Here is a 16,007-nt window from a genome sequence, read left to right on the forward strand (position 1 = left end):
TATTGAACAATCCGAAGCATAACTTAGAACCAAATATCGTTGAAGCTTATTGTTTTCCTACAATTCCTTACGGCTACTTTTTCAGTAAACAAGATATTAAATGCACTTCTTTTCCTCTTGTATCAGCTTATGATCAGTAATTTCGTCGTTTCCACATCACCTCTGCTGTCCCAGATTGCTGAATCTGACTGTCTTTGAGAGTAGTGGAGTTTACTGTCACTCTCAGAGGTGTACACACTCCGCTGTTAACCTACCCGTGCTCGCCTGTTTGCAAGACAGCCAAGATGCTGCATGCTGTCAGTGGAACGGGCAGGCTGCTTTACTCCCATCCTAGCCAAGCTATGCCCAACCCAAGCAGGCTACGAGAATGTTGCTTGTATGCCCGTCTTCCCGCTATGCTAGGCTACGTAGCAGTTTATTCTGTACTCTTTCATTGCGGTGTTAACATAGGATACAGAAGTTGATGAAAAGTCTTTTTTTACCCGAGTATCACAAGACGAGGCTTAATAAATACGTAATCATTTTGTGTCATTGTAGGGCAGAAAATGGCGGATATTATTTGTCATTTTTATCTTTTCGACGTATTTCGTGCTTATTTGTTTATTTCGATACGAACGGTTTTCTCTGCCCCTTCTTTCGACTATCACTGGTTGTTCTCAATTCGAGCCGTCATCAGATCACCTCTAATACATGTTTTTTATAGTAAGCAGAACCGTCTCTGAAAGTCGAGATCCTTTGCACCTAGGAATCTGGGAACGTATATTATACTGCAACGACAGCAAGGTCTTGGAAATCTGTTTTCTGTAACCTTAGCGTGTTCCAGCCAAATATGATCCCCGTTACACCAATTTTAATTACTTGTTTCAGGATGTGTACTACGTGTTTGCTGAATTCATTTCAAGTTGCTAAAATAGTTCATTCTTAATTCCCGAAATTGCATTTAAGCAAACACGAAGTTCGTTTTTCATATTATGTTAACGTAAGAAAAACATGTCTGGAAGAAGAAACTTTTGTCTCGTACTAATTCCTCTTCGCACTACTGTGGTTTTTAATAACCATTTTATTATTTATCTATTGTATTTCAATCAATGCTAGTTCTAAATTCTGCCTAATATACAACTAAATGACTTCAGTTCTTTACCACACATTTCCACACACTTGCCATCCACTGAGAGCCTTTGCCCTCTTTCGAAATATTTCACAAGTAACAAAACTGCTGATCAAATTTCCAAACATGTCGTAAGATACTCGAGGTTCCGCAATGAGTGGTTAGTAACTTTATACACAATTTACTTCGGGATACAACTACCGATTCATTTGAAGCTGCCTCATAAGGTCACGACAGCTTTTCCTTTGATGGACTTGGACTCTGTTTTCTGACTGGTACATATTCTCTAGTTATTTATTCCTTCTCAATCTATTTTGTTCATTTTGCTACTCCCACCGTTATGATAAATGAGCTACAGTGAAACTACCTAAGTTATCATATATCTGGTTAGTCACGTTAGATTAGTAGCGCGACTTGTTGTCAGGTGTAGCACGCTCAACGGGTCCTGTGAAGCTTGCCATGCTTGCGGAAATCCCTGCTTTAACTATTGTGCTTCAGTACACAATTAGGCCCCTACCCTCGTGTCTTTTTTGCGGCACGTTGAGTTGCTTTAATGGTTGCGGTGGAGTTAGGAGAAGGCAGGCTGAAGGAGAATTTGTACACGTCTGGTAACACTACATGTGTGTGCTCGTCTTCTGCTTGCCTCGGGCCACAAGTTGTGTGTTCTGATGTGTGTCACAAGCTCGGGCTGTACCACAGTTTATCTCTGAAGTCAGACGAACTACAATGAAACAATTGATCTCTTTCAGATAGCCCAGATGGGAAACTAGAGTTCGAAAAATCAAATTTTTACATTCGAGTCCGCCGGCCGCTGTGACCGAGCGGTTCTAGGTGCTTCTGTCTGGAACCGCGCGACCGCTACGGTCGCAGGTTCTAAAGCTGCCTCGGGTATCGATGTGCGTGATGCCCTTAGGTTAGTAAGGTTTAAGTAGGTTTTAAGTTCTAGTGGACTAATGACCTCAGATGTTACGTCCCATCGTGCTCAGAGCCATCTGAACCATTCGAGTCCCAATAGGAATGAGGTCAGGTCAATGGGGAGACTCACAACTACCCTCAACCCCTTGTAAAGTTCTTCAAGCCATTCTGACGAAATAAGGTGGAGCATTGTCTTGGGAGGTGCAGCTCATCTGCAACGAAATGGAGTTGAACAAATCGATGAACACAATCTGTATGTAACTTTCACAACGTTCTTCTGGATGGTTTGACTCCTCACCAGTTGTTACTCTGAACTGAACTAGCTATTTGACAGCTGCATTGTGGTCGCTCTGCCCGCTTTGACAATGCTTCATAGTCAGCCGCTGAGTGGACTAGTGGGAATATATTTCCTCACTTGAGTCGATAACACGCAAAAAAGCTCTGTAACTCAGTAATATCGGAAATAGAGTATCTCATATGCCGGACTCCCATCTGGCCACGATCAAATGTGCTGATATCTCGCATTTTGCCAATCCTGTGCCTGGTTGTTATTACAGCCTGTACAAAGTCCGATGATCTCCCAGTCCGCGTGACATGGTGAGCTATTCCATTGGCTTTGGCGTCTGGAGTCCAACAAGTCAGTCACCCAGTTCAGTTGCTCTGTAGCGTCGCTGAATGACGTTTCTGGACATGGAATCCTATTCAAAATATTATCTACTCATTCCCCCTCTGCCAGTCCTAGAAATTTACAGTGGGAATTTCCGATCAGTCACACCTTAGGAATACAGTCAGTGCTGACAATTCGAGTATCAGCGATGAAAAAATCGAGTGTTGATGCATGTGTCTTAGAACGAAGCACTGGGCGCATGCTACTCTGTCGTAAAATGTTCTTCAAGCTATTCAGGGTGTTCGTAAATTCCCATTACAAGCTCTCAGGACTTGTAGGGGGGGGGGGGGGGGTGGTGAGTACTTAATATTTTGAACAGAAACCCAAGTCCGAAGCGTCATCCAACGACGCTGCAGAGCGCCAAAGTTACAGGCACCGAAGCCTGTAAAATTGTGTATACACAAAGTGATTCCTTAATGATGTTACAGACTTTGAAGGATGATGGAGAAGGATAATAGTATCAACTTGAGGTAGGGGTCGTTGTACCGGAAACAAACGAATCGAAAGTCGTGAGCGAAAACCGTTCTGATATCCTTGACAGTGAAATATTTGTAACTGTACTGTTGTTGCTAGAAGTGAAGGGAATGTAACTTTCAGAGGTGATAGTATGGACCAAAACAAGAAAGGATGTCTAGTAGACATGGGTTCTAAAATGCATACCTGAGGAACTATGAGCAGTTCATCTTCACAAGTGTGAAACATATCTCCTCTATTGAACAAGTGCTCATAGATCCTAAGGTATGCATTTTAGAGCCCATGTTTACTGGACTATTTTTCTTATTTTGGTCCATACTATCACCTGTGGAAGTCGCCTACCCTAAAGTCTTAGCAACAACGATACAGTTGCATGTATTCCACTGTCAGAGGTATTAGCACGGTTTTCGCTTACAGCTCCGGTACAGGGACCCTTAACTCAAATTGGTAATGTTATTCTTCTCCATCATTCTTGAAAGTTTGTAACATCATCACGAAATCACACATACATATATTTGTGGCGCCGGTGCCCATAGCTTTGACTCTCTGTGGTGTCGTTGAATGACATTTCCGGACATGGACTCCTTTGCAAAATATTATCTACTCATTCCCCTCTGCAAATCCTAGAAATGTACAACGAGAATTTTCGAACACTCTGTATACGTAAACCAGGACATAGTCAAGACAGGTAATTATGACACAGAGATTATTATTAACTGATAAATATAGTATTAAAAAAGTTGCAGTTGCAACTATTTGTTTAGAACTGAAATAGGGATCGCTAGTTCTGGATATGCAGAGATCGCTCGACTTTGGCTCTGTAATGTGTTGCGTCCAGCCACTCCCAACACTGGCGATCCAGCATCATTGTGTACCGTAGCTTTTACGAAATAACTGTAAAGTTGCGCCGTGCCCAACCAGTAAGCACATGTGAAGTGCTACGAGGCAAAAGCGCCATCTCTTCCCTTCGACGGTCGTAGTGGTGGGAATCGGTGGGCCGAGTTTGTTTCCTCCACTCCCCGCCCCATGCTGATAATTCACTCAGGACGTTGTGAACATACCATATGTTTGTGAATGAAATAACTGTTTAATAACGACGAGGTTGTGTCCTTGCCTTTGTGATTTTATTATATGATCACTCTTTTTCTTTCAGCTAAATCAGAAGTGGCGACGTCCGTGTCGGTGTCGACCATTGATCTCGTCGAAGAGAGCTCAGACACTTCCAGAGTAAAAATGTAAGTTGAGACAAAATCAGTTCTAAAGGTCTTGTACGAAATATATTATCAGAAACTTGCTCACTTCATACAAGATGCCAGGTGATACTAACTTGTCGACAATTCTTCGATTTCAGCCTCCTCTGCAAATCCTGTCTCATACGCACACTATCAATTCGTGACGTTTAGTTCTGTGGTCCTTTTCAGCTAATGGTGATGAATAATCTACAAGAGGTCACTGGGTTTCAGTCTCTCCTAACCTTCCATATCCAGAGCCATTTATAACAATACAAACATAACACACCAATGGCCAAGAATTCGCCAAAACCATCCTAACTACCCAGATGCACGCTCGGTACTCTACGTTCAAGGAAAAAGAGGAGCCGTATTTCAGTATTACACTATGCCCCGAAAACAGCGATGCAAATGGGTCACAAGGTTTGTGTCGAACTAGTAACTACAGCTTGTTGGTTTCAAAAGAGTGGATAGCATTTAAAGGGCTTCTTCATTGCAGTATTTATCTCTGATTTTTGTGGAGTGTTTGAAACTTGATAACGAGTCAAACGTGTGACGGAACTGAAACAAGTATGGTTAAGTGTACCGACCATTGTCAGTTCTTGTACTGCTCCGGCGCCTGCAGACTGGTCCCCTTTCATCATCAGTAAAAAGTTACTGTTTGTTTACGAGGTCATTTACAACGGGACCGCTCCTACTCGTCATCACTGATTTCCTCCAGATTTATATTATATGAATTTAGTCAGATATGAAACTGACGGAAGTGGCAGCACCGGATGGCAAGGGGCTTATAAAATATAGCATTTTTGACGCGGGTCAGACGAGGCATGAGCCACATATATTAACGTAATTTTCAGACAGCGACTGGCGCAACAGAAAGAGTGGAGGAAGGTAACCTGAAGGTTGTAGAGTCGAGTCCCTGTGCGAAAACTTCTTTTATATTCAATTTTTACAATACTTGCACAAGAAATAAACAGAAATAATGCGCACACAGTTTATTAATATTTTCATAAATAGGTATGAAAAGGAAAGGGAAACCTTACGAACAGCGTTATACAGAAATTTTTTGAGTTTTCTGACGAATTTCTACGTGCAGAATAAGAAATTTATTCTGTTAAATGACTTGTGGGGAGGACAAACATATCCACACTAACATGACGATATTTTTCAAGATGAAGAAGGATTGCTATCGTGCAGTATTAAAATGATACCACCTCAAACGCACTCCGTTAGTGTAACCGTACGATGTACGTTTTTATAGTCAGCTACAGAATTTGATCAAAAAGCTTCAAAACAACTCTAGTCCGATAGGGAAAGAAAGAGAATCACATTCCGAGGAGACTGCATAAAAATACATTTCACTGAACATCGCCAGCCATCATTGCCAATATTTGTAGAAATAATGCATTATGCGTGGATTGCTAACAAACTAGGCGACGAGGGAGGAACTTTTATGAATGTAAAAAAAGTTTTTATATAAAGTATAAAACGACCAAGCAATTGCAGAACTGGGGCCTTTATAATGTACATTAGATTACGAGAGACTTATTGCTTCTCTCTCTCTCTCTCTCTTTTTTTTTTTAATCTAACTTCATACACCAAGTTCTTATGTATACCTTACGACCCTCACCGGAAACTTATTCACATCCCAAATTTTACTTCGGTTTTCCTTTTCCTTACTTCGGTTTTCCTTTTCACGCCGTTTTACGAAAATGGTAATAAATACAATGTATTGAGCGTTATTTCAGTTTTTTGCTGTATAACATAAAAACTGAAAATTAAAGTTTCCGCACAGTGATTTGACCCAACAGCTCTACGATTACCGTTCTATGTTCTTTCAGCTGCGTCAATAGATGCCTGGAAACTACGCTATATTTTCTAAACGCTTCGCCATCTGGAACTCCCACTTCTATGATTTTATTGCTTTTCCAAGTGCTGCGTACGCCATAAATTTGGACGAAATCGATGATGACAAATAGGCGCGGTCCGCTTGTTAGGTCTGTGCATCGTTATTTCATAATTTTTGATAATATAGCGTTACTATTCTAGCACGTTTTTTCTTCTTCTGTGTAGTTAATGGAAGGTTGATTGGTTGGTTGATTTGTGGGAGGGGACCAAACAGCGAGGTCATCGGCCCCGTCGGGTTAGGTAAGTATAGGGAAAGAAGTCGGTCGTGTCCTTTCAAAGGAACCATCCCGGCATTAGCCTGAAGCGAGTTCGGGAAATCACGGAAAATCTAAATCAGGATGGCCGGTCGCGGGTTTGGACTGTCGTCCCCCCGAAAGCGAATCCAGTGTGCTAACCACTGCACCACCTCGCTCGGTTTAGTTTATAAGTTGCAGTTTGCATAATTTATCGTCTAATGTTCGGTATGGCCAGACAAACTATGTCAGAGACGCTTAGTTGAGAGTGCCTCAGCATTGTGTTTTTGCTGTGGATCAACACAGTTTGAAGTCAATCCGAAGGGAGATGAACTATTGCGGACGATCAAGAAGTTTCCGTCAGAGTCGTTTCTGTAGCGTATGTACAGCCCAGCGTGACATCTGCAAGTAGGCAAGGGGTTAGCGTGATCTTCGAACGGCAACTTTTAAATCGCCCCTTATGCATCGTAGTAAATCTTAGATAATTAAGACGCTGGATTTGTATTGTAACATTTCATTTCCCCGTCGCCCATGTGTGCTAGAATCTTCGCAACTGCAGTCGCCTCAGTTAGTTTCCAGCTACAGGGAGAAGGAGGTTTCTGTTCAGCCTGAGGGCGATGGGCCGATCTTTTCCTAATACTCCCAAATGGGTTGCGGTCGGAGCCGACTAGGCTTATTTTAAGGACTGTTCTCCTTAATCCTCCTAAATACGTTGCGGTCGGAGCTGACACCCATTACGGAAAGGAAAGAATAGGCAGTCTCGGTTGCAAAATGGAAATGGTTTTTCATTCATTTAATTTGTGACGTATCACAGGAGCATCATTAAACATCGAGTAAAAACACTCGAGGATCACTGGCAAGTGTACAGGAAGTCCTGCTTTCACCAATAATGACACGTCATCCAATAAAATATACAGGACACATCGACCTGTGTTTACGCGTATTCTTGCCAGTGGTCCTCGAGTGTTTTTAGCCCGTGGATGTGCCCTGTATATTTTCCTGGATGACGTGCCATTTTTGGTGATTGTGGGACTCGAGTGTTTTTACTCGATGTCTGATGATGCTCTTGTGAGTGTGAAACGCGTCACAAATTATACAAATGAAAAAGCATTTCCATTTTGCAACCGAGACTGCGTGTTCTTTCTTGAACATCTCAAGATGTTACTGTACCATTAGCCGAAAGATGCAGCGGTGTGATTTTCATTACAGAAAAGGTTTCTGAAAACACTGTCAGGAAGCTGCCCCTCTCAGAAGGTCTGTTGATGGCAGCAGGAAATGGACAATGAAAATGCCTACATTCTGTTCCTGATTCAGACTGGCTGGAAAGATTTAATGGAAAATAATTTCGTGGAGCGGTCTGGAGTCTACGTGACTAAGGAGTTGGTCGACAGCCTTCATGGGGTGTAGAAATCACGTGCCCGCTGAGACGGAGAGGGTGCTTTCGTAGGGTGTCTCAGAAGAAGGGAGGGGGTGATCCTTTAGTGAACAACCAGCTACTTTCTTAAAGTAAGAAAAATTGAGAGGTACCAAAAGTACATTCCCATAAGCGGCCGTGGATTTCGCATTGAGCCATTCCAGTTTTCTAGGCGAGTTTGCCATTTAGCGAGTGTGCACATGCTCAATAGTCAGAAACCTCAAACTACGTTATGGAGCCAAGTAGCTAGCTGGAAATTGGTGTTTAGTGAACGAAAGGGATTTGGTGAGGTTTTCATTTAAGGTAAGAAACTATATTTGTCTCTGTTGAAATTTGAGCGTAGTGTTTTTGGGTGACTCTTTCCGTATGACTTTCAATATACGTGTTCTGTTGTTGTGAAGATTATCAGCGGAAGTTATTAATGTACAGTTAGACGAAGCGTATGAACTGTTAGTGGTGTGCATTTTACATTTCACTCGTTAGATCTCGGAATTTTTCTGATAGTATTTGTATTGCTACAGGAAATTAATTATAGGCTTTGGAGTAGTGAGAAATTTAACCTAGCTCATGGCTCAGAGTGCGCCATGGTTTTAGTATCCTGTTGTGTGTGATGTATACTACGAAAAGAGACGTGCCCAGGTAGCTAAGAGCAGTAGAACTTTATTGCTGACATAGGGAGTACACAATAACGTTTGGCTGTCGGTAGCAACTGAAACAGTTTCAGAATGAATGCAACTGAAAGTTTATCCTGACCTGATGAGAAACTAGACTAACACGATAACTGTTCTTGAAGATACAACTCGCGTACAGTCTGTAACAGTAAGAAAACTCTGCCGTAGGCAAAGTCGATATATCCGGCACTGTGTCTTACGTTCTGTATGGTGTGTACTGCGCTATGGAAAATACTCTCGCCGAACTTCCGACGGCGAATGCTGAGGTCGAGACGTTTAAGCTGACACGGGAATATGCACTGACTGTTGAGTTTCTGGGCAGCGTCCTGTAAGGCCGTCCGATGGAGGAAGACCGGGGAGTTGTGCGAGTATCACGTGGCTAGTGGGGTGAACCAGTGCTTAAAACATTAGCGCTGTATACGGCACATGTGGCACCCCAGATACTGCAACGACTGCAGCAAGCAGGATGAGATGCGGTTCTGTTGCAGGCGCCTTGCCAGGGCGGCAATCCACAGCACCCTACTGTGTTGCTTGTGGCTGGATCGTAGGGCGCCAGCCAAGGATGCTACATTGGCGACCATTATTTAGACTGATTTTATACTATGCAGCACCTGCAGAGAAATCATCTGGATCCAACAATAACTACTTCCTATATAATCTGAGGAGCAATACGCCATGTAATCTGTCCTGCATATCACACATCAGCAAGAGTGTGTGGATGCAGGCTGTGGCCATGAGAACAACTTCTTGCAGTGCCATGGAAACTCTATGGCATGGACTAAAGCAACGTCTCAGTATTTGGAATTAATGGTTTGAAAATCACAATCTGACCCTCGTAATTTAGGATTTTGTGAACAACCAATTAGACTGATGTGTAAAACTGTCAAATAAAGCTCCTGCATTTTTTATGGCTGCGCGGAGAGGCCGCGCTCTTTAGGGCGCCATGTCACGGATTTCGCGGCCTCTCCCGGCAGAGATTCGAGTCCTCCCTCGGCATGGGTGTTGTGTTGTTCTTACCATAAGTTGGTTTAAGTAGTGTGTAAGTCTAGGGACCGATGACCTAAGCAGTTTGGTCCCTTAGGAATTCACACCTACCCACACACACACACACACCCACCCACCCACCCACCCACCCACCCACACACCCACACCCACACACACACACACACACACACACACATTTTTGATGAGGTATCACTAATCCAACGTGGAATCCAGCTGCACCTCGCTCACCTTCCTGTCTCACAAGCTTGTGCGCCAAGTGCCGTGCTCCATAGATTGATCAGAGTAGTAATGGATGATTTGGGAAACCAGAGAAAGAGAAAATCAGATATTGAGTGGTGATAGCATGGAAAAGTCAAGGGGCTGGGGGTGAAGCAGGGCACCGCCAAGTAACATACACTTGCTACCAACGTATCAACATTGGCAAAGTCACATTTTCTCACTCCTGTAATGAAGTGGGCCAGACTAGCAAAAGAGAGGTGGTGGGAGAACACAAAGAGCTTTGTACTCCTGCCATACCCTGCCAGTGGTGCGAAACTTTTTAAAATGGTGATCATAATAAAATGTGGGGATTGATAGAATACCATCATCTTTACATCACCAATGCAAATTTTTGATTTTTCGAAGTACCGTACAGATACAGTTTAGATTTTGTGGCCATATTCCATTATATCAGCGGTAGTAGTAAAAGTGCGGATCAAACTTCTTCAACTACAAGAAAACGGAAACGCATTTGGGTAGACAACACTACACATGACTTCTTATACATGAATGTATTTATAAACAGACAGAAACGTATTCACAGATATACATGCAGTTCACCATTGCTTTCAGCACTCTTCTGACGTGAATGCGCCAACTACAGGTAACTAACAACAACTTGCTACTCGCTATCACTTCCTTCAAAGACCTAAGAACACTATCTAACAAAAAAAAGTGAAGCCCCAGACAACCTAGCTAGATGTCAACGTAACTTTGTACACGTACATAACATTGAGGGGGGGGGGTGTATAAATGATCAGAGTTACAATTCTCTGTAGCAGATAGAAAGATAGAATGCCCATGTTGTGTACATAGTTCCGCGTAGTCAGCGCGTACACTACCTTCCCACTAGAGCGCGCCCCGCTAAGCACAACAGCGCAGGCGCAGCGCTCGTCCGTCTCCGCACTACGAGATGGCGCTGTCTTAGAGACGGCCCAAATTCTGCTTCCGCCGATCCGCGTATTAATATGTAACGCAGCCAATGAGATTGCTGCTAGCGTAGAACCTTTTCGCCTCGCGGATCACAATCGCGCAGTGAAACATGAACGCACGAGGTATTATAACGAGTGTACAGACCTCCGATTAGTCAGTCTGCATCTGTCTGCACCAGTCTGTACCAGTCTGCATTAGTCTGTAGCCAAGTTTCAGTCTGTGCCTAATAAGATTACCTTATTCCTGTACATAGCCATGAAGATAAATGACTAGACACTTTGTCAAGTATCAGAGATATGTGAGAATAAGATTAACGTACCAAGACCAAAGGAACTTCAGATTGTCAATTGTAAACAGCATCCAGAATCAAGTTACGTAATATCTATGCTTTTATTTATTTTAATAAATGTGTGTGAAAATTAATCAAGTTCTGTTTAAAGTTGGTCACCGTCAATCTGCTACTCTTAAGCGTGCAAGTGGCATTTCTATCGTCTGACCTAACGGCAGAAGATAAACATGCCACAATAAGACCACGAGACATATTGCTGACACTCGCCTACTTCATTAGAGCGGCAAGTCAAATAATCTGATTGTGTGTGTACCGAAGGTCTTACAGTACGCACACCACAGGCCACCAGATTGTGTTAGTGTTACTCACGTTTAGCGTTGTTACCAGACCTAGTAGGGAAATAAGGGGCATTCACAGCACCAAATGTTGAATAATCACTGTGAAGGACACAGAGATGCCGTGTATATGTGTGAGAGAGCGTTATCAGCAGCTGCCAGAGTTTAAGCGAGGTATCATTGTGGGTCTCCATTTGACCGTCTGGTCGAATCGAACGGTATCTAGATTTGTCGTGCATTCAAATGTGACAATGGTCTAAGGTTGCTCTGCATCGTAACCTGAGGGGAGACATATTCGTCGTCAAGGTTCTGGTTGACCATCAAAAGGGAAGACAGGCACATCGTGCACCATCGCAACCATTCACATCCCCGCCTGCTATCCGAGGACAAGTAATGGACTGAATGAAATTTTCACTCTGCAGCGGAGTGTGCGCTGTTATGAAACTTCCTGCCAGATTAAAACTGTTTGCCGGACCGAGACTCGAACTCACAGTTTTAATCTGCCAGGAAGTTTCATAACAGCGCACACTCCGCTGCAGAGTGAAAATTTCATTCTGGAAACATCCCCCAGGCTGTGGCTAAACCATGTCTCCGCCATATCCTTTCTTCCAGGAGTACTAGTTCTGCAAGGTTCGCGGAAGAGCTTCTCTGAAGTTTGGAAGGTGGGAGACAAGGTATTGGTGGAATTAGAGCTATGATGACGGGTCGTGAGTCTCGCTTGGGTAGCACAGTTGGTAGAGCACTTGCCCGCGAAAGGAAAAGGTCCCTAGTTCGAGTCTCGGTCCGGCACGCAGTTTTAATATATCAGGAAGTTTCAAGTAATTGACTCCCTGCAACATTACGTTTCATGCCACACTATTGGTCAGAGACCAGCAGCAGCCGGACTGCAGAATTATAGTCTCCTGCGCAGGCTATGTTTGGACTGGTATCGTGACTGGCGCGGGTAGCCTGCTGGTGAAAGGCATCATAGTGTTTTCAGCAATGCACCACGGTTCTCCACTATCCTGGATGACCATCGTCGACAGGAACAGTGGAGACCTGGGCAGTGGATACGTTCTTCTAGTATTTTGTAGAGGCATAGCACTGTTACTCCTAGCGTCATTGTATGGGGAGATATCGGATATGACATCAGATCGCGGCTGGTAGTGACTGAGGGAACTCTGACGGCAAATCATTACGTCATGGACGTAGAGCGTCCTCATCTGTTATCTCTGATGCGTCGACGCATTGCACAGTTTCTTATGAAGTGTTTGCAGGATGCTGAGGTGCACAGTTTTGTCCTCAATAGAGCATTTGTGGAACCATCTCGGACGTCAGCTCTGTACTATTACCAGTATGCAGCATCACAAGTATATGTTACAACAGTTGTGGAACAGCTGGCTTCTGGAGAGAATACACGGTTTTATTACATTCTTCCAAAAGAAAATAGTGCGGAGGAGATGCAACGTCATGCTGACAAGAAGGGTCATTCTGCCAAGCATATTTGACTCGATTTTTTAATGACTGCAGTAACATCACATACCCTTCAAGCTCGTGAAGATTCATTTCGTTTCCTCTTCACCTTCAAGTTACTTCGCTTTTTTAATCAGGTAGTGTATATCAAAATCGTAGTCCGCACATGCTGTTAGTTTCACTTTTTATATACGGGGGAACATAAAGAAAGAAAGAAAGAAAGAATAGAATGGACTCATCAGCTGGGAGACGCCGAGGTTTTTTCCAGCTGTCTAATCAGTAAGGGGTTTCTTCCCCCGTGCAGAATGGTCTCTTTCCGAGCGGTGTAAGGGAATTGTATCTTAAGTGTATCTGTTCAGCGTAGCTGACTGTAACGGGTGTGCGTCTAGTGTGTTTGTGTTGTAAGGTTAAGAGAGAAACGGAGGAGGGATAGCCGGTGCCGACACACAGCCTGCTGCGTCAAGCTTAACGTCCCTATCGGATGGACGTATCGGCAACAACAGTGTCACATCCTCTGACTCCGTGAGACACAGCAGAGATGTTTGGAATTTTATCCAGGACATTGGCACAAATTCTGATGATAAGACACTTTACGCCAGCACCAGATACTGGTGATGAAAATGTCTTCACCTCCAGCATTCGAACCGGCTAGCTTCGATTCAAGCACCAACGCATAGGCGTACGCTAGCGATCTTGGCTGTGGAGGCGGGTGTAAAAAAGGTATACGAGTATTTAATGTAGTCTATTCCTACGTATTGGCATGCAAGGTAACAAAAACGTTGATTCACGTTCTTTCGGCATTCGTGACATCTGAAAATGCATGTAAAGTCTGAAACAAGTCCTTTACTTTGAAGGGAAGGAGTGTAACCTCCCCACAAAAAATAATAAAAATGAACATTATTGGGTTAATGATTCTAATTTAAGTGTAACCTCACAGAACAAAATTGGTTCCCATTTATAATCTCCGTACAGAAATGCATTCACATTTAATGTACCCACAAAATTCTTTTTTCATTTAATGTAAGCTCGAAACAGAAAAATTCCTAAACCTCGTAATAAAAAATAAATTCAGTAACCTGGTAAATTTTGGACGACAGCAGTGCTGCGTCATGGCCCTGTAAGATCATTCTGAATAAAAAAGCAAAAAATTCTTGCCTCAATAAAAACGGCGAATATATCTGCTCTCACCTAAAATTTTTCCGGCACAGCTCTGTGCAATGCTGGCCGATAGATTTGTCATTTATGAAAGAAACAGGTGATTTTTCTTTTGCAACAATAGGAATGATCATGGATTGAAGAAATTAGTAAATTCTTTAAATTGAAATGAATGCTTGTTAGAAATTACTTTATATGACAAAGATTATTATCACCACATTTTTAAAACATTTACATGGGAGTTTAGATACATTACTAGATATGCGCGAGGCTGCTTTTTACCTTATACAATAATACTCAGGCTCCGGCATCGCTGCACCGCGACCGGCCAGCCAACACGATACACCATACCAGACCAGAGCAGACTCTAGACCAGACAAGCGCAGACAAGCCACTACTTACTGCTACAGCTACACAGTACCTACTGCAGTCAACACTGCTCTCTGGTCAGCGATTCTCTTATACCTTGCATATCGCAGGCAGCGCATGAGCAATACATCGAAATTACATCTGCTCGGACCTCTTACAGGAGGTTGCAGTTGAGGTGCAAAAATGGAATTATTCAATAAATAATTGTTCAGGGCGTGACACATGGGAGGCAAATGTTTGAAACATAACCCAGGAAGTTGCACGTAGGCTAGAGTCGAGGATCTGTAAGCATCACATCTCTCCTTCGGACCAGCCAAATTTTGTTGTTGCAGGGTCTTCCAGCATCTAGACCGTTACGTGCTACAGCCGTGTCCAGCACAGTGCCCTAATGGCGTACACCACTGTATGATTCAAATGGCTCTGAGCACTATGGGGCTTAACTTCTTAGGTCATCAGTCCCCTAGAACTTAGAACTACTTAAACCCAACCAACATAAGGACATCACACACATCCATGCCCGAGGCAAGATTCGAACCTGCGACCGTAGCGGTCACGCGGTTCTAGACTGTAGCGCCTAGAACCGCTCGGCCACTTCGGCCGGCCACTGCTGTATGACCGAAAAACGTACTGTGAAGACATTGTCACAGAAATAACACGGTCGTTCGTACGATTGGTAAGTAGACAACGGTGGTGGTAACAGCGTACACACCAATACTCTTACATGTGGAGCACTGCCAAACGGTACCGCCTATATGCTAATGTACAGTCTTAGTCATAAAGTCCGAGTCGTTCACTTAAGGTGGCCAATAAAACCTACCGCCCCTGAAAATGCTTAAGTCCGACCGTTTTCACGATCTGACAACACTGCTAGATGCGGAAGTGTCAGGAGGAAGTGTTATCTACTTGCGAGATGCAGTTGTGTTTGGGGAGCCCGTGGTCTAGTGGTAATCCTCGCGAATTGTAAACTTATAGTCGCGTGTTCGCGCCCAACGGCATCTTTTTGTACCACATTTCGGCCCTCGTCTAAAATTATGAGTCTGATTGAACATCGAAGATAATTCGCTTCACATTCTACCCACCAGCAATAACAAGTACTTCCAGAAATTATTCCGCAGGACAGCTCGTGGCTGCGTCGCGATCAGAACAGCTTACGCTCGAGCGTTTCCTCGCGTTGCAGCGGCTACCAGCCACCGGCCAGACGCCACCCGCCGCCTGCAATCCCGCGCCGCCCAGGTGAACGCGGCGCGAAGCTGTCAGTGTATGTATCAACTGTCATTTTCGAATTTGAAGTTCTAGTTATCATCTTGCAGTTAGGCATTCGATTTTTCATACTTGAAAATCATGAACTACGGTTAAACGTCGTAAAATTGTGTCGCAAGTGGAGAAAGGTGTAACATCTGCAACACAATATTTACTTTTGGTATAACAGAGGGGTGAATGCAGAGGGGGCAGCTAAAAAGATTTGAACTGGGTGTGGAGCGAGTGCTTTCGCGAAAGATACGCCAGAAAAAGATATTCTTGTTTCAACAAAGATAGTTCTGGCATGAATGATTTTCCACGTTACGGAAGTCTCGACTACTGATATATGTGAT

The 16,007-nt window shown here is 43.6% G+C and overlaps 1 protein-coding gene across 1 annotated transcript in view; it reads left to right on the plus strand.

The window, feature by feature from the left end:
* The window catches only part of LOC126456088 (sodium/hydrogen exchanger 9B2-like), a 123,883-nt gene that overhangs the window by 25,761 nt on the left and 82,115 nt on the right, over positions 1–16,007 (plus strand). Inside the window, exon 3 of the mRNA XM_050091844.1 lies at positions 4,318–4,399. Within this exon, the coding sequence (XP_049947801.1) occupies positions 4,318–4,399 (82 nt within the window). The remainder of the gene's footprint in view (positions 1–4,317; positions 4,400–16,007) is intronic.

This window comes from Schistocerca serialis, chromosome 2 (genome assembly GCF_023864345.2).
Source record: "Schistocerca serialis cubense isolate TAMUIC-IGC-003099 chromosome 2, iqSchSeri2.2, whole genome shotgun sequence".
In the NCBI taxonomy this organism is placed as follows: Eukaryota; Metazoa; Arthropoda; class Insecta; order Orthoptera; family Acrididae; genus Schistocerca; species Schistocerca serialis.